The 20,216-nt window shown below is 44.8% G+C and overlaps 1 protein-coding gene across 3 annotated transcripts in view; it reads right to left on the minus strand.

Annotated features, from left to right (window-relative positions):
• The window catches only part of SNX29 (sorting nexin 29), a 535,216-nt gene that overhangs the window by 460,725 nt on the left and 54,275 nt on the right, over positions 1–20,216 (minus strand). For all 3 annotated transcript variants that reach the window (XM_041748281.1, XM_041748280.1, XM_041748282.1), the window contains exons 5-8: positions 7,179–7,359; positions 4,300–4,370; positions 2,909–3,157; positions 582–957 (exon numbers count right to left, since the gene is read on the minus strand). In XM_041748281.1, coding sequence (XP_041604215.1) covers positions 582–957; positions 2,909–3,157; positions 4,300–4,370; positions 7,179–7,359 — 877 coding nt within the window. The remainder of the gene's footprint in view (positions 1–581; positions 958–2,908; positions 3,158–4,299; positions 4,371–7,178; positions 7,360–20,216) is intronic.

A 20,216-nucleotide genomic window follows, 5' to 3' on the forward strand; every position in this document is an offset into this window, starting at 1 on the left:
TGAGGTTCTGGGAGGTAAACTCATCCAACCTAAGCCATGCAGCTAGTAAGTGAGAACCCAGGCTGTCTCGATTCCAAGATCCACACTCTTAACTAGGCTCTTCTGCTTGATGCCTTCTCGTGCATCAAGGCTCTTCCATAAACACTCATCTACTGCAACACCACCATTAAGGCAGCAAGCTCAGGCAAAGTCCTGCTGTTCACAACCCTGTAGATAAACACAGAAACTGCCAGCGGGTGACTCTTGTCTAGAACAACGCTGCCTCTCTCCTGAGCTTCCTGTGCTAGGAGCAAGTTAGAGATACAAGGAATATCCAAGCAACAAAAACAAAAAACACATACATAAGGCAGGAATTTCAGAGCACCCATCTTGACACCAACTTTATAGTAAATACCTTCAAATATACTCCCTTCTGTTCATTCTCAGAAGGACAGTAAGCCCATGCTCCTTCTTCTTCAATCAAGATGAGAAAAGTGAATGATGCTCTTTACACACACAGTGTGCTTGGATTCCACCCAATACTGCAGAAAGAGAAAGCCATTAATGCACCACCCTTCATTAAAAGCTCAAGTGGCACTTACTTCTCAGGTGACCCTGAATGGCCCAGGCACTTCCTTCCTGACATGTTCCCATACACATCATCCTCGTTGTCATCCACATCTTCATCATCAATGCTTTTCACATCAAGCTTCTGGTACCCAAACTCCCCATTCAGAGATAGAGAATCGATTTTCCATGAGCTGCTGCTCTGACTTCCGTTGGAATTTGGCCCAAAGGGGCTTTCAAAGGCAGACATGATATTGATGGAGGAGCGGTCTGAGTTCTCCTCTGAGCTCTCCCCTGCCCCGGGTATCTTTTTAAAAATATCACCAGAGTTCTGCTCTTCTTCCTCATCATCAAATGAGATAATGTTGGTCACCTTCTTTTTCTTCTTCCGCTCCTTTTTACATTTGGCATCTGGCAAAAGAAGATATGGTATGAGGAAGCAGCAGGCAAGATAAAGCCATGATTGAGCCATTTTGCCTCTAGATTGTAGAAAATCCTCTACTATTCTCCTGAAAAATAAGATAAATTCAGATTTTCTTTTTTAAATCCTTGAGAAAAAAAAAGTCTGTCTACAGGAGACTGAGCAAAATAGATGTGGGGCTCTACTTGTGATTTAAACAAACACTCCATAGAGCATACATAACAATCGTCCCTTGTAAGTACTTCAAGTCAGAGAGATGAAAGGACTTTCATTGTTTCACTTTGGAAAATACTCCTAGCTGATTAATGAGACCAAGAATATCAATTTTGGGTGGTGGTCAACTGTTCAGCAGCCACCATTCATCCATCTCTGTAATGAGACTTCGCTGCTGCATGCATTGAGGGTGGCAACTACTTCTCCACCCCCTTGGGTGTGGGCTGGCTCAGTGTTGATTTTACCAATAGCATGCAGCAGAGATAACGGTGAGTTCTAGAGCCCAGGCACCAGGATGTGCTGCACCCTCCTGGAACGCTGCCCTGAAACTCCCAGGGAAGGAAGCCAGTCTAGTTTATTAGAGCATGAGAGGCCACCTGTAGAAAAACAGATGCCCCAGCTAACAGTGAGCACTACTTCTAGGCACATAAGTGGGACCATCTTAGATCTTCCAGCTCAGCCACCAGTTCAGTGCAGCCCTACGAGGGAGCCCAGGTGAAATCAGTGGAACCATCTTGCCAACCCACAGATTCATTAAAAAATAATAAATCGTGGCTCTTTCAAGCCACTGCATTTTGGAGCTGTTTGTTACACAGCAAAGACTAAGTGAAACAGAAATTAAGGCTGCCTTTGTAACCAGTACTTACAGAAGTCAGTCTCTTCACCCATCTGAATCATCAAACTTGGCTGTGAGACACTTTGAACTGACTCTAGAAATTCCATCCCATCTAAACCAAGGTGTGACATGGTGATGCTTCACCAGTATATCAAACACTGAGACAACGTCAAAGCAGTGAAAATGACACTCTTTGGGGTATACAAATTCCAGTGTCTTTGTCAAACAAAGCCCTCAGCAGTCCTCTTTCCTATGTCATTCACCTAGGGTCTCTACTGGATAAGGAGCAGACAAGACAGATAAATCCAGCATATATACCAAAACCCCAAAAGATTCTGAGTTTTCACCACCATTAATAATTCCAAAAAGATGACCATGATTACTGCCTTGTTTAAAGGAATTTGAGAATATTAAGACTACATCCTTAAACCCAAAATTCCCTGTTTTGCTGTAGCAACACTCTGAATGTCCCAGAAGGCTCAAGGCATATTACAAAGTTCTCACAAAATGGATCTTAATTCAATCAATTTTCTTTCCCCCCCCACCCCACAGCCTAGAGTCAAAGCTGACTAACTCTCCCTTTCTCCTTGGCATCCACTTAAACATCACCCTCCCCAATAGTGCACATTCTCCGTAGCACCCTATACCTTGCTTCCATCCCATTTATCAGAAGGATCATTACTTACTTGTAGAATTCGTCATTAAGTATCTATCCTTACCCAACCCAAGAGCCTGCAGGTAAAATGCTAGAGATCTTCCTGGTTCACTGCCAAGCACACAGAATGCAGTGAATGAACCCATGAATGAAGGGAATGAAGGAATAAATGAGTGAAGATCAAGCTCATGAGACCAACACACCCTCACAGTCTTTTTGCTGTCATTGAGCCGAATGCTCTCCCACCCTATGGTCTTCACATCTCAACAAGGGTCTCAGTCCCTTTCAGAGGAAACTGGGGGAAGAAAAATATACATGAGTATGAACTGAAAATGCAAGTGCGTGAGACTTCATTCCCCTTGGCACTCTCAGACCACAAGTTGTGTCCCCCTCGGCCATGGTCAGCCATCCTCTGACCCGACCCTGCTGTTCAAGGTCCCACCCCCTTCTCACTCACCAGCGCTGACGTGCTTGGACACGACAGGCAGGGGGTCGGTGTCCTGCTCAGGTTTGATGAGGATGGAGACAGCAGAGGATGCTGTGATCTCCCTGAAAAGGCTGCTCACTCCTTGTGTGGATTCCTTCAGCAAGGAGGTCACATTCTGTGTTGACTCCTTTAAGAGGTCCGAGACAGTGGGAGCAAACTTACTCTGCCCATTCAAATCCTTGTTGTCGATGTTAATTGCGAAGAGGATAGAGTTCAGACCTGCCCAAAAAAGGGAAAAGTCTGGAGTGTCTACCACAGGAAAGTCACACCTCCAACACAATAAATGAGTGGCAAACAATATAGTACACAAGAGGGGACACCCTGATTTTAAGCACAAATTTAAAAACCTCCCACAAAATGGGGTCAGTAGAGATCAGCTATCACAGGGGGTAAGTCTTTCCAAATGGTCTCCCTATTGGTCAAAAATAAATAAGAGATCAACCCCAGGCTGATAAGACGTAAGTTCTGAGGTCAGACAGCCTGGGTTGGATCCCACCACTGCCACTTTCTAGAGACCTTGGTCAAGCCACATACAACCTGAGCTTCAGTTTCCTTAGCTGGAAAATGGGGATGAGAATATCTCTTTCACAGGGTATTAAAGACAATCACCCACTAAAAACAGTTCAGCAAACAATCAAAAATGTGCACCAATAGCATTACTAGTATCACTTCAGGCAAAAGCTTGCACTGGCCTACACAGGAAATCACAGTCAAAGCCTGACTTTTCCTCATCAATGGGACAAGACGAATGTAACTCTCTCTCAGTACTGGGGACTTAGCATAAACCTTCAAGAAAGAAAAAAAATAGAGGTAAGGAAAGATTTGAAAGAAGCAAGTTACCCATTTCTGCTGGGCTCACCCTTTGAATGAGAGTCAAAAGATAAACAATCTAACAATTTGTCAACTAACATCAATCCAGGCTTTCCATATTGACAAATCATGTACATGACTCTTCACCACAATTGATTTTCTCACCATCCTATGAAAGCAATTCCCATGCTAACAGGATCCCCACCTCACAGAGGAGGGAAGTAAAGTTAACAGAGCTCACAGGACCTGTCCCAGGTCAGGAGCCAGGAAAGGGTAGAGCCAGGTGTCAAAGCCAGGTCTTCTGCCTCCAATTCCCCAGGTCGTTCAAGGCCACAGCCAAAACCCCCAACCCTATGCTTTCCCTGCCAGGATATCCAACTCAAGATAAATGGACTCAATGACCAATGCCACTAAATAAAGGACAGTGACAAGTAACTCATTAAGTAGGGGAGGAGTAAGGAAAATCACAGCCTCCTTTGGAGTTATAAATTCCCAGCCGACTGCTCACCAAGCTTCAAGGACCCATCACTCCTGGCCTGAGCCAGGCTTACCTGCTGCCATGGTAGGAAGCATGCTAGATCTTTCTTCATCCATCACAAAAGACCAGTCTTCATAAAAAGTGCTGCAAGTTGAAAGAGAAAGGGAAAAAGTTCTGAACAGTGGTTCTCTGCACCCATCAGCCCAACAACTCCCTTACATGGTTCCCTAAAAATCTGTGCCTGGTCATCCAAGGTCTCTGCCAGGCTGAAGTTTCTGGTTATAAACAAATGATTGAACATATGATGAATTCCTCATTCATCCCCTGAGCTTGAGTGTACTGAAATAGCCATGAGATGGAAACTTGGTTATTTATGAAGCAGCAAAGAAGAAGGGCACAAACGGAGGGGTGGCATCCAGTCAAGCAATGTCTCTAAGACATAGGCAGGAAATCCAAGCTGGCCCCCTAGGTGCCATGACCGGGCTACCACAAGAGACAAATTCAGAACTAGAGTTCCATGGCTCCATCAACCAGAGCGTTTGTATGTAATAATTGCTTGGGCTGCAGACCCGAAAGTCCAAGTTAGCCCTGGAAAGGGCTGGGAAGACCAACAGGCCCCACAAATCTCAACCGGCAGAAGGAGAGGGGTCAGCAAGGCATCCAGGGCTTGTCCAAGCTCATCTGGCAATAATAGTACAGTCAGGGCTCTGAAGCAGGTGCCCCAGTCCAGCTCCCTAGCTCTTTACCTGACCCCTGCTAAGCAGTTACAAGCAAATGCCCTCAACCCCTGACTTCCCTACGAGGTCAGAGAACTTTCAATTAGTGGAGACAAAGCTCACAAGGCTAAAGCAGGGTCAGCGGCGAGGGACCTACAGTGCAGCATGAGATGGGACGTATTCACCGCCGAAGGGACTGAGTACAACAGACAGAACAAAGGAACGCCCCACTTCTGATACACTTACCCAGCAGTGTCGGTGCAAGCGCAAACTACATGTTCAACCTGGCACTGCCACTCTACCTCCAATTCCCAACACTGGGATTCTTTAATAATCTGGGCCAGTTTCCGTGCATGTAAAAGAATTTGGTTTTCCCACATCTAGTTAGATAAGTGGCTAGAGATTCAGCTACGTTCAACTGTGATTCTAACAGCTGGATTCACTCTAATTGCTCATCATTACAGTCGACCTTGATAATGAGTTGTACAACTCTGAACTACTTGCAAATGATCTGCTGGAAAAAGCTTCGTGGAAATTCGTTTTAAGAAAGAGGAGTATGTTCTCCTCAACTAAAACTGCTTAATGCTCAGGGTAGGGTGGCACCCAGACATTCACAGCTTCTGGGCTCATACCTAAGCATCACACAGGTGCAGTCAGCACAGTGGCCCCACAGCCCGAGCATACAGCCAGACAAGGCACTACAGGCAATGTCAGTGGGAGAACTTCAGGAGTATTTGTCAGAATCTTTGTGCACAATCCAGAACACCAAATGAATTGCTGGTAGACAGGTGACCACGAGCAGCGCACACACACAAACAGATGAGGAGACAAGCCAGGGAACACAGGGCAGCATATAAAACCATGGGAATGCATCACGGCATGAATGAAATACCAGCTTATTGAATTAAATGAAATTAATTCACTCAAATTAAATCCTCACTGTTGAGGATCCAGACACTGCTAATGTGGAAGCTATTCAAGGAACCAGCGCAGGACTGATCACTGTCCCTCTGCACCAGCAGGTGACAAAGCACATGTCTAGTCCACCATTCTCAGACAGTAAATAACAGCCGCTGACATAGAGTCATTGTTAACATCATGAGTACAGGAAAATGTCAGCACTGTCACATGTTTCTGAGAGGAACATGGCTGACAGTACTACGGTTGATGCATATTCAGTACTCCCCCCATTGCTATGAGACAGCACATGCCTCACCTTGCTGAGCCAGGCTATGGCCATGTGATTTGCTGGCCAATGAAGTGTGAGTGGAAGTGAAGTATCTCTCTGGGCAGAAGCTTCAAAAGCCAGTGTTCAGTTCAACCACAGCCCCTTTTCCTACCTTGACAATCACAAAAGCATTTGTCAAGATGGAACCTATGTCAGCCTGGGACCCTGGGATGGGAAACCCCGACTCATCCATGACAGACATGCAGCAGGGGGAAGAAGTAAACCTGGCTGTCTCAAGCCACTGAGGGTTTTATGATGTTTGTTAGAGCAGCATAAACTGACCTATACTGATAGAGTGAACTGTAGGTTTACGATCAAGGGGGGGGGGGCGGGGAGAAAACATCATAAAATAGTTTTTTGGGTTTTTTCCTTTTTTTTTTTTAAGATTTTATTTATTTATTCAGACAGAGAGAGAGAGAGAAGCAGGCTCCAAGCAAGGGATCCCGGGTCTCCAGGATCACACCCCCAGCCCAAGGCAGCGCTAAACCACTGGGCCGGGCCATGGGGACTGCCCTGTTTTTTTGTTTTTTAAATAACAATTGACTTTTCTGCCCAGCACAAAACTTCCTTATTTCTTTCAGTCAGTTTGGGATTAGCCTCAAAAACAAACAAACAAACCAGAAGGAATTGCAAAGAACCCAGCACAAAGGAAAAGCAAACACAAAACAGCACTAAATCTCCAATTTAGTCTGAAAGCAGCCCAAATTAAAATTCCACCAAGTGAAGAGCAGGCTGTGCCCTGGGACAACTCTCTCCACATCCCACACCTAAATAACAATAAGCCTTTATGGAGTACTTGCTGGATGCAGGTGTCATGCGAGTCCTTTATGAGCATTCATTCTCTTGCTTATTCTCTGATCATCTGTGCACAGCCAATAAACTGGGACCATAAAAGGGGAACCTGGGTGCCCCCAACGGGGAGACCAGGATACAAACCCAGGCAGTCAGTTTCTGCAATTCTGACCTGTCAGTTACGGTTATGCCTCCCCCGAAGCCCATCCCACGTACCTGAGCCTGCTTCGGTCGGCCAGGAGCATGTGCAGGTAGCGCTCCAGAGAGTGTTCATTGAGGGCACAGCGCAGCCAGGCCCGGCCACGGCCCACATCCGAGGCAATGTGGTGCAGGGAGTAGAAGCGAGGCAGCTCGTGCTTGCTGAGGACCTCCTTCACATAGAACCAGAACACCGGCTCTGCAGAGACAGGGATGAGCATGGTAGCACTTGGCCTGGGACACACATCGTTCTACAGTGACGTTCCCTAGGCATTTTTCAGGACTTTGAGTTCTTTCCTTAGTACAGAAAAGGAAGATACCATAGAGTATAATTATGCACCTGGGTTTGTTTCTTTACTTGTCTAGATCATGAACGTTTTCCTGTCACATTTAAAGATCTTTGAAAACATGATTTTTGATGACTTCCCAGCCAAACATATTTAAGTATTTCTCTACTTCTGGGAACATGATATATTGCCCATTTTCCCTACATACTGCTTTGAATATCGTTGTCCATAACTGTCCTCATTTCAAGTTCCTTAGAGAAGATTTCCATATGTCTGAGAATAGGAACAGATTTAAGGCTTTAATGGAAAGCTAGGAAAGTTTGTTTTTATCCACAAAGTAGTTACTGGATCTCCTCACATCCCACCTTTTTCATCCACATGCACACAGATTTATTCATAATTTTCACTCTAGTATATACCTCATGTTGTGATCAACTTTCGTCACATAAGCTCATCAAGCCTTTTCCATGCTGTCAATAATAACCAGTAACACCAGCAAGGGCTGCTCCTGTGTGCAGAGCACCAGCAAAGTACCAGCCACTGCACTGAGGCCTTGACAGCCGTCCACACTCCTCATAAGCACCAAGGCCATCTCTATGTCAAAGGTCCAAGGCCTGGCCAAAGGGTCAGTAAGCGGTGTGGCAGAAGGAAGCCTCAGAGCTACATGACTGCAAAGCATAATTCTGACAGCCTTGTGTGGGGACGGAGGGCTCTACCCTCTTCAAGATAATCGTATTCACACCTGCTCAGTATCCCACGGGAGAAAATGCTGAGTCTTTGCTGGCAGATGGGAATTCTCATCCAGGAGCTAAATAGGCTTATAGACCCCTCTGAGAATGAAACAAGATCTTTCAACATTCCTTCTAAAAGAATGTAAATACACATATCTCCATTAACCGGACACTGGCTTAAGTTCACTCAAATGATTCAGTTCAGCTCAGGTAGCATGGACTACATTCATAATGGGAGCCACGGACCGGCCACAGCTGTTGGATGAACAGGCCACAACAAGGGTTCATCCCTAACAAAGCTTCCAGTCTAGCAGGCTGGGCGACTGGGAAGAGATCCATCAACAGAATGACCCTGGCAGCTCACTCAGCCATGCCACGCTTCGGATTCCTCTCCCATAAAGTAAGCCCCAAAGTATAGAATCATCCAGAGATACTAGGGTGACTGGAGAAAAGGGAAGTAGAGGCTGAGCACGCTGGTCAGACCATGATGACCAACCACCATCTGCTTAGTGACTACCTTCTCAAACGAGAGCGACTGCATCATTTCCTCTTCTCCTTTTCCTGATAATGGCAAATAAATGCACATGTATGCATATCTGTGGATGAAGCCAACCTCTGAATCAGTTTGAATAAATATCTCAGGAATGACTGGGGAAACCAACAGTGCGGCTCATTTAGAACTACGTTCTGTTTCAACCCCTAAATGCCACGCACAAATCCCCTTCCCGAACCCATGAGATCAGTCCAGACCACACAAATGTGTAACGGCCTTTTTTCCACTCAAGGCTTCTCTCAGAAACCAGGACGGGGGAACGGTGAGAGCAATACCCTGGGCCAGCAGGCCAAGAACTTGTTTTGAAACATGCCAAACAACCATCTGGATCTCTATCATGATTCAAATCAGGTGACTCTCACCTGCATCTGGTCTTTCTGGAGAACTGCCGTGACCTCCCTCTGACCTTGAATGCACACGAAACACTTAACGTGTGTTTTCACCTTTCAATTTTGCAAATTGCTTAGTGCTACAGAATCCATCTAAAGCCTACCAAAGCGATGCCAACGATGATAAGAATTATCCCAGCAGGGCTCCACTTCCACTGCCAGCATTAATGTGGTCTATTTCAAGTGCAGCTCACCTGCCACTTAACGCCTGCAGTGTCCGTAATTTAATTTGGGGCTATATACTGATCTCTTATTGCTCTGAAACTAGGGGGTAACTCCAAAAGTGGGTGAGGGTTTCTGGTTCTCCGAACAACTGAACACCATTTGCCCACAAGAACAAAAGCCTCGGAGAGGCAGTTGAGGCAAGCCACCTCCAGGGACACTTGTCAACAGAGGGGGACTCTAACATTACAGGTCCACTGGTAAATTTTCTTGCAGGCCTAGACTGTAAGAGATGCTGAGATATTCTGGAGGACAAAAACCCGGACACAAATTCTAATTCAGGCACTGTATGACCTTGGGCAACTCTTTTTGTCCTTCGTTTTCCTCATCTGTAAAATGGGGATCGCAGTACCTACCTTTAATTTATGATGAGGGGAGAAAAAATGAGAAAATAAAGCATATGTGTAAAGTGCTTCATGCCAAGGCAGCACAGAAAGCAAAAAGCACCCCTCCCCTTTACCCCCAGTAGCTGCATCCCCCTTTCCTAGGAGAACAGCACCCCACCTGGTTCCCTGTGAAGTTGCCTTCAGCACTATGCACCTCTCCTCCCACAGTGCTGGACAAATAACCCAGACTGGACAATCACTCGGCCAAGCAGAATGTGTGCCACAACTGGCCTCATTCAACCCACCCTTCTCCTGCCCTGGTTTGTTATTTTGAGCACCGTGATTTTTTTTGTATTAATTTTGACTTTTTAAAAATATTGCATGAAAATGTTATGCCTCTCAATTGCTGAGTTTTTTGGTGCTGGGACCTGGACCACAATGTTCTCCTCACAACTTCTACCTGAACCACCAGAGGAGAGACCTTGTCTCCTTAGAGAACTGAAGACAGGAAACAATGGTCTAAAGGCTAAACCTGGCCTACTACTTGTCTTTGTAAGTGAAGTTTTATTGGAACAGTCATGCCCATTTGTAGACATAGTGTCTGTGGCTGCTTTCCAGCTACACAGTCATAGCTGGGAAGTTGCTACAGACATCTAAGGCCCACAGAGTCCAAAATACCTACTATCTCATCCCTTAAGGAAGAAGTTTGCCATCCACTGTTTTAGAAGTAGGTGCTCTAATAATCATGTAAATCTGGAACCACCTTCCCTTCCTTTCATGTAGAGTATGCCCACCTGGGAAAGACACCTACCCAGACAGAAGCAGGGCTGAGAGGCAGAGACAGATGTGGGGGATGCTGAGCCCCTAAACCCAGTTCTCCTTCCAGTCTTCTTAGTTCCTTGAGGTAGTAATGCCCTTTTTTGCTGAAGTTGTCTAAGTGGCTTGCTGTCACCTACAACCAAAAGCCTGATGCAATGAGAGAGGGTATTCTTCAGTCATCTGATAATCATTTACAGAGGAGGGGCAACCCTCCAGGCACTAAGCAGGGCCTACGTGCATACAAGTGACAAATGCATCCCTCAAAAATAAAAAATAAAAAAAATTTTTAAATACCATGGCTCAATGAGAAACAGAAAACCAACTACAAGGAACTAGGCTCTTAATAAACAAAGGCTTAATTTTCTCACAGATTTAGTCTGGAGGTAGACAGCTGATTCAAAGGCTCTGTCATGGGCAGAATTTCCGACCTCTTGACCTTCACCTCACTGTCACAGAGAACTGCCACCACCCTGGGTATCCCATCGACAATCGGAGCAGAAAGAAAGAGGACAAGATAAAGCCAGCTCTATCACCCCTTTTTTAAGAAAGGATAAGTAATCTCAGAAAACCAAGAGGAACAGAGATCTATAATGTCAAGACTGGCTGAATCACTCATGATCCATCACCCAGGGGATATCCCATGGCCCCGAGCAAAATCAAGGTTCTGTTAAGCCAAAGAAGAAATGGGAAAAACTAACAGAATCATCCATACATGCCATCAAGGATTCCAGGAACAGAAGGCAACCAAGTGCTCCCTTCTAAACCAGCCTCAGGCTTAGGTAACCCCAAGGGCCCCTCAAACCCCAGTCACATCCAAATCTGGAGGAGCCTGACTACAAGACACAAAAAGATCAGCAAAGCAGAGTTCCTGACTAGAGGCCACAGCTTTGTCACTCAGCCATCTCCCAACCAGCCACAGGACTGCCTCCCGAAACTAGAACTCAGGAAGTGTGGTTTAAACATCACATAGTAAAGACTTCTTAAAAGTCTGTAAACGTGATACTTTTTTTTTTTTTTTGCTTTCTAAAAATTGTGGTAAAATATACATAATAAAATTTAGCACTTTAACCATTTTTAAGTGCATAATCCAGGGGAATTAAGTACATTCATGGTGTTGTGCGACCATCACACTATCCATTTCCAGAACTCTTCCATCATCCCAAACAGAAACTCCATACCCAGGAAATGATAACTCCCTCATTCTCCCCTCCTCCCAGCCCCTAGGGCTCTCTAGTCTCCTTTCTGTCTCTGTGATTCTGACAATTCTAGATAGTTTGTATCAGTAGAATCATACACTATGGGACCTTTCATGTCTGGCTACTTTCACCTATCAGAATGTTTTCAAGGCACATCCACGTTCTAGTATTTCTCAGTATTTAATTTCTTTCTATGACTGAATAATACCCTACTATGCATATATACCACCTTTTTATTCATCCATTCATCTGCCAAAAGACATTTGGGTTTTTCTATCATTTGGTTCTTAGAATAATGCTTCTAGGTACATTCATGTATAAGTGTGTTTGAGTCCCTGCTTGCAATTCTTTTAAGTCTGTATTTAGGAGTAGAATTGCTGGATCATACAGTAATTCTAGGTTTACCTTTTTGAGGAACCACCAAACTATTGTCAATGGTGGTTACACCATTTTACATTGATGTATCTTTTGTTTGTTTTTGAGATGAGATTGTCTTTATTTCTCTGCCACTGAAATTAAGTCCACTATTAATTCCCTTTCAGTTAGAAAAAAACTAAATTTCCCAATTAAAGGTTAACATAGCCACTTCCAGGTTTATTTTTTAATTGTGGTAAAATTCACTGAATATAAAATTTACCATTTTTAAAGTTTATAATTCAGAACTAGATACATTTTTTTAAAGAACAAATAAATGCACAATAATCTGAGATATTGAATTACTTTTGAAGACTCCAGTCTATTTAAATCTAAAAACTAAACATCGGGCAGCCCAGGTGACTGATCAGTGGTTTAGCACCGCCTTCAGCCCAGGGTGTGATCCTGGAGTCCAGGATCGAATCCCACATCGGGCTCCCTGCATGGAGCCTGTTTCTCCCTCTGTCTATGTCCCTCCCTCTCTTCTTTTCTCTCTCTCTCTCTCTCTCTGTTTCTCTGTCTCTCATGAATAAATAAAATCTTTTTAAAAAATAAAAACTAAACATCCCTACTGACTCCGCAGAACAAGGGCCAATTAGCTTGGTGGAGGTAGGTGGAGATCAGAAGAACAAGGCAAGACAAGGAGGATGAACTGCCACTCACTGCCCATCCATGGCTTGGCTCCTCTCCCGTCTCTGGGCTTCCATCCTGTTCCACTCTCCACCTTACTCACCCTGCTACAGCCTCACCCATCCCCTTGATGCTCCTCTGACACGCCAGGCATGCTCCATCTGACACCTGCCCAGCCATGAACAGAAACCACACCAGGTAGTCCACTGAAGGAATTTAACACAGGGCATCTGTTACAAAGACTCTGGCAGGGCTACAAAGCCAAATAGGAGATAATGAGGCCACCTAAAGACTACTGATGCCAGAAAGCCAATCCATCCCTGAAGCCAGAGGAACAGAAGGAAGAGGTAGTATAAAGAGTATAAGAACTACATGAAAGGGGATTTAATAGCAGAGTTAATTTCAGTTGCAGAGAAATAAAGGCAATTCCATCTCTACTCAAAAAAAAAAAAAACTACCAATGTAAAATGGTACAGTCACCTGTTGACAACAGTTTGGTGGTTCCTCAAAAAGGTCAACACAGAGTTACTGTACAATCCAGCAATTCCAGGCATACATACAGACCCATCAGGCAACAGCTGGACTGTGGCAGAGGCACCAGGAGGGCAGGGAAACAAGAACACCATGGCCTGACCCAGGGGGCCACATGGGACATCCATGGACCACAGAGGAAGCACAGCACTACTAGACATGCCTCCTGAAGCTGGGAATAAATGCTCTAGCCTCCCTCTTCCTCTCACCTTCTAAACCCATCACCACCTCCCTCTGGCCAAACAGGAAGACAGTGAGCAAGGGGGCCTGGGAAACAGACTCTGCAGGGAAAGGCAAAGAATAAATGTGAGAGCAGAGGCAAGTGACTATAAGCTTTCAACTTGTTGAACTGCAAAGGATTCCTTCCCCAGGTAACAGCAGAGCTACTCGCCTTATTCCCTGATGTCTCTACTCAAAAGTCCCATAAAGAAGGCTGCTGACCACTCCATGCAAAGGAGTGAACGCCCACACCCTCGCAAGCTACTAGTTGCTCATCAAAATCTCTCTTCATGAACCCCTAGACACTTCCCAGCCTGCCTGCGGCGGCCAGGTGACTCACAGTCTCCACCAACCCAGGTGCTTTTTGCAGGCCTGACTCATTCATTCCTGTCCTCTGCCTGGCCCCCGAAGTTGGCAGTCCTGAGCTCTAACAACTCAGCATAGCACACCTGGCATTCACCCACGGTATACAAGAGTCTATAGCACCTCCTTTATTACAAAGTGGGAACCTTCTCTAGTGCCAAACGAAGGACTTCTAAAGCTTGTGTCTTGTCTCTTTTTAGGGATGTTCCCCATCCTTTGCTGAAGGTCATTTTCATGCCAACAGGAATAAAGCAAAGGATCCACGGATCCAACAAGCCAGATAATTATGGACTAAAAACTGACAACTCTGAGGCCAAATTTACCAGAGTTTTAATTTACTAGACCTTAGGATCAAACATCTTTAAAATAGCCAGAGGTCACCCTTGGCCAAGAGGCATCAGTCTGCCTATATGAGATCCTAAACTGCTGGGACAGTTTCAGGCCTCTGGGTAAGTAGCCCCTGGCCCAAGCCCTGGGCCACCCCAGCTGTCACAGACCCTCCCCAGGACTCTACGGACAACCCCATAATCTAGGAACTCGCGGATAATTACCTAGCCGGGGATAGCGCCCTGGCTCTGGCTCTCTCCCTAAGCCAGTGGTTCCCAACCAGCTGTTAAACATTCTCATCAGCACCCCTGGACAGAGCACAGTATTTTCTTTCTACCTTCCATTGACATCCTTCCCAAGTCTCTTGCACCAGAGCTAGCTGATTTGCAAGTTCATGAATACAGCAGAGAGACAAAGAGAGGGAACTGAAAGCTGTGCAGGGATGGAAGGGCGGTGGAGTGGACTTCCCCTCACAAACAAAAGGATGGGCCCAGGCTTCTCCTGGCCCATGAAGCTTCTCCAAAAATACTTTTCTACAGAAATGAAATTGTTACCCAAGGTGACCCGATGAAGCAAAATATAAATTCTGCTCTGAGTTAAAATGCAATCAACCATTTTCAAAAATCCCCACTGAGGATTAAGGAAGTCCGGTTCTCTAATTTTACAGTTGGGTGTGTATTAATACCACCTGCTTTCAGCTGATTATAAAAGAAGATGTGCACACAGTAGAGGGTGGGGTCTGGCTTCCAGGGACAAGCAAGCAGCAGGACCAGTCCTCAAGTCTGGGTCCTGGAGTCATTATTTTGAACATCCGTTTTGGTGGCCAGGGACCTTGCAATACATTGGAGCTATGAGGAAGAGTGATAACAGATCTGGTCCTTGGCCATCAAGAGAAACAGTCACAAAAACAGATAGTGCCATAAATAGGTTTGATAAGAGGAGGACTCAAGACTAATGAGGGCTGGGGAGGGGGAGGCAGAAAGGAGACATGCAGAGGAGGGGCACAGGCCAGCTGAACTGGGTAAGGAGCTCATGAATGACTTCTTGGGAGGAAATCTGAGATTTCAAGAAAGAAGAGATCAAAATCACATTCACCTCCATTTGAATGGCTAGTATCAAGAAATAAATACATGAAAACAACAAATGTTGGCAAGGATGTGGAGAACTTGGAACCCTCGCACACTGCTGGTGGGGATGTACAACGGCATAGTCACTACAGAAAACAGTATAGCAGGTCTTCAGAAAGTGAAACACAGAATTACTATTTGATCCAGCAATTCCACTTCTGGGTACTTATTCAAAAGAACTGAAAGCAAGGATTTGAATAGTTATTTGTACAACCTGTATTCATGATAGCATTATTTAGCAGCCAATAAATGGATGTCCATTCACAGATGAGGAAATAAAGTGGTATGTGGGTGTGCATACACACAATAGAATATTATTCAGCCTTAAAAAGGAAGGAGGGGATCGCTGGGTGGCTCAGCGGTTTGGCACCTGCCTTCGGCCCGGGGCATGGTCCCAGAGCCCCAGGATCGAGTCCCGTGCCAGGCTCCCTCCTAGCCTGCTTCTCCCTCTGCCTGTGTCTCTGTCTCTCTCTCTCACTCTGTATCTCTCATGAATAAATAAATACTTTTTTAAAAAAGGAAAGAAATTTTGCCATACTACATGAACCTTGAAGACATTATGCTAAACAACATCAGCCTTAGGGACATGGAGTATAAGTGAGCCTCGCTCACATGAAGCACTTAAAATAAATCATAGAGTACAAAAGCCAAGGGCTTGGGGCAGAGAGAATGAGGAGTCAGTGTTTAATGGGGATGGACTTTCAACATGGGAAGATGAAACGGTTTGAGAGATGGAAGGTGGGGATGGTCATACAATGTGTACACTTAGAAGGATTTAAATGGTCATTTTCATATCATGTACACTTTGCCACAATTTAAAAGAGAAAACAGAAGTTTGAGTTGGTAATATGTGAACAAGAATTGGGGAGGGAGGAGGGAGTGGAAGAGTAAAAGCAATGAACACGTCCAGATTTGATAGCTTCAAATGTAGAAACCAAGCATGCTGTTCAAAACGTAGGATTTAAACACCTAAACTGGTCCCTGACAATAAATAGACAATGGTACTGAACACCTTCTCCCCTAGAGTGTCTAATATTAACACTTTAATTGCTCAATTATGAAGAGGTCCCAGGGGTTCCCCGGGCAAGGGCTCTGGCAGTAGGGCAACACGGAGGACTCAGGTCACGGTTTCTTTACCACCTGGTTGGAAGTGTTGCAATGCCCTACCTGCAAGCTGCATGTTAGTCCTGGGTGTGGGGTAGAGTTTAGAGAAAGAGCAGAAACAGACAAAGCTGGTAGAGGACAGATCTTGGGACCCAGGTCAAGGAGTGTGTCCCCTGCCCAATCTCTGAAGAGAAAAATGACAGAGCTTTAAGTAGAGGGCGGGGAACAGGTTGGTCACTGAAGAATCCCCAACCCCCAGCCTGGCACAATGTGCAGAGTGGATCAGGGAGGATGGAGATGGAAGGCAGAAAGACAAAATATGGCAGAGGGAAAGGACAAAGAGGCTGTAAGGAAAACCAAGGGCTGTCCAGGAAAGCCGAGGAAAGGGTAGAGCCATAGGTTAAGCCATAGGTTAACACAGGAACCAATGGAGCTGAAGACGAGGATTCAGTTGTGAAACCTGCAATAAGCCTATGGTGCATCCAAATAGACACATGGAAGAGAAAGGGCCCCAGGAAATGATGTGGACTGCAGGTAGAACTTCGAGTCATCTGCACATGGAGAGCAATTTTCACCAAGGAATTCAGACAGGATGTGTATGCACAGAAATGAGAGGCAACAAAAGAATCTGCAGATGAATGATATTTACTATTTGAGAGTGTAGAAATGATATATAAGAAGGATGAACAAAGAAGCAGCAAGTATCCCAGGAGGTCGTGGCACTGCAGAAGAGAGGGGGGATCGGTGGGTCAACATCGGAGGGTCCTTGGTGCCAAGGGCTGCTGAACACGCGAGGAATATTAGACTTAAATTTTACAGGACAGACAGCTAGCTCAATGATAGCAGGTGTGTCTCTGGTATGTTCTGAACCAGGCCTACGACCTTGTAATGGACTGCCAACACATAACCTCATGATGATCCATCAGTCATTAACAAGAACATCAAATTACAAGGTTTTGCCATGAAATGGCAGTACTCTGGTCTGAATGTGTCCCTCCAAAATTCCTATGTCAAAATCCTAAAGATGATGGTGCTAGGATGTGGGGCCTTTTAGAGAACCCTGACGTCATGAAGATAGTCTTCATGGAATGGGATTAGTGCTCTTATAGAAGAGGCTCCAGAGGGATCCCTTGTCCCCTTCCACCATGTGAGGACACAGTGAGAAGGCAGGGGCTGTGGACCAGGAAGAGGGTCCTCACTCAACCGTGCTGACACCTTGATCTTAGACTTCCCAGGCTCCAGAAATATGAGAGGTAAACTGCTGTTGTTGATAAGCTCCTAACTCTGTGGTATTTTGTTATGGCAGCCCAAACAGACTACAACAGGCACTAACTGCAATGTTTCGTTCTCCTTTCTCCAGTAGAAGGAAAAATACTTCCCTTTTCCATACTGCATTCTGCATTGGTGACTCTAGGCATCCAACATCTGCAAAACCCTCCAATTCCAAGTCACGCCTATGTAAGTCTCAGTCACTTTTAATTCATTTTCATCAAATCTAAAAATCAATCTTTGTTCTTTTCCTTCTAATTTAATCACTTCCTTTGTAGACCTCTGCTGGTATAAGGTATCTTGGCAATCATGAAATACAGTACTGTGCAAACTAAAATAATAAAATATGAATATATTTTGATTGAAATACTGATATATTTCCAGATGCTATGCTAGGAGATAGGAAGTCAGAGGAAGTAAAACAGATATGATGCCCTGGGGTCCCAAAGTTTACCATCTAGTCATCTAGGTAAAGAGACAACAGACAAGTGAATATAGTGTGATAAAGTAAAGTGGAATCCCCTGTCCTTGTTCCCTAAGACAGGGATTACCAAACTCCTCTAGAGGGCTGAATATTAGGTACTTCATACCTTATGGGACAGATGATCAGTTACAACTGCCTAAAAGCTGCCATGCAGAGTAAGTAAATGAACATGTGTGGCTGTGTTCCAATAAAACTTTATTTATAAAAATCCATGGCAGAAAAAAAAAATCCATGGCAGGACACAGTTTATCCACCTCTGCTCTAAGTGATTATAACTTACAATACTTGCTGCTTCATTTACTCATGAATTCAAACTGGGGAAGAACATGATCTTTCAGAGTCCCCTCCTGGAAACAACATGCCATTATGAATAAAACAGTAGGAGCTTCAGAATCACAATCACTAAGACCTAAGGCCAAACCCTGGCTCTGCCATACTTATGACATCTGGAGTATTAAGAAAATTCTTAGAGCCTCATTTTCTTCATCTATCATTCACTATGCATAGTCATTTCAGAAATAAAATGGAACAATAACAAATCCCCTGGCTCACAGGAGCTGCTCAGTATGTCAAGAAATGTTTGCTTGACATTGTCTATTTTTGCTGCTCAGCAAACAAGAAAGTCAGGCCTATGGTCAGCTAATTCATCCAAACAGAGAAATACCCAGGTTTAATTTCCAAGATTAACTTAAGTCTAAAGACATAGGTGTAGAGGTGGTTAATTCAGAAGACCCTACCAAGGTACATCTTTCTGTACATCTTTCTGAGCTGCCATACTGGCTTTTGTCCTCAGATTTGTCCCCCTTCAAAATCTCAAGACCATTGTTACAGCTTCAAATGTCACAGTCTCATGCAATAACCCAACACCATAAAATAAGTCTCCATTCAAAAAGCAAAAATAGGGAAGCCTGGATGGCTCAGGGCGTGATCCTGGAGTCCTGGGATCGAGTCCCACATCGGGCTTCCTGCATGGAGCCTGCTTCTCCCTCTGCCTGTGTCTCTGCCTCTCTCTTCGCTCTCTCTGAATGAATGAATGAATGAATGAATGAATGAATGAATGAATAAAATAAAATAAATAAATAAAAATAAAAAAATAAAAGCAAAAATATTTCCCAGATGGCCCTCAGCAGACTCCTTCCTTCCCCTTGGTCAGAATTATGTCCCATGTCTATTCCAAAAGCAACTACTGGCAAGCTGATAATTATTAAGGTTGGCCTGATCTGATCTAGATTCACTCCCCCTGGAGCTAGCTTCAGGCCTGAAGCTCTTGAAGACCCAACATGTGAACAAAATCAGAATTCTATTAGCAAGAAAGAAGGGGGAGAGCAGTTTCTGCTATAATTATTCACACTAACCTGCGTAACTGAAGAGAGAGTTACACAAACTGCAGGACCAGACTCTAAAATGCAGATTCCCGTTGTATCACCACCAAATCAATGATTTGTGTAGATAAATCCAGCCACTTGTCAAAGCAAGAGAAAACAGCTCCCCCAGACACAGCAGACTTTCACTTCTGGGATTTGAATCCCAAAGGAGACACACTGGGTAACCCCACTCCCCAAGCCTTTCTGGGTCCTGCATAACCCACCTGCCAAAACCATTCAAGGGGATCTCAGCTAGAGATGGACACTGCTTCCCACACCTGCCAACAGTGCTTGACAAGACAAAACTGAGTTGATGGCATAACGCTTAGTAATCATGTCCACCCTACCAACATTTCATAACTCAGGAACGTTTGGGTAAAACTAAGTCAAAAAACACATACACAAACAAAACCTGAATGCTAAGTCAAAAACAAAGACAAAACAAAAGTGCCAAACAAGCAAACTAGGGAATGGGGAATGGATGCAGGCACTAGCTAAAAACCTCACAGAACCGGAGGAAATTCACCTGCAAACTCCTTTTCCCAGGCTACAGTTTATCACAGAAGGAATGCCTGGCACCTGACTTCTAGACAGGCCACTGACATGGCCATTCACGAAGATGGCAAGCCAGCCAAGAGGAAAAGGCCTCGCAGTGTGGCCGCAAGGGGCCACGTCCAGCTTTGGAAGAGGAGTCCAGATCA

This window comes from Vulpes lagopus, chromosome 3, assembly GCF_018345385.1.
Source record: "Vulpes lagopus strain Blue_001 chromosome 3, ASM1834538v1, whole genome shotgun sequence".
In the NCBI taxonomy this organism is placed as follows: Eukaryota; Metazoa; Chordata; class Mammalia; order Carnivora; family Canidae; genus Vulpes; species Vulpes lagopus.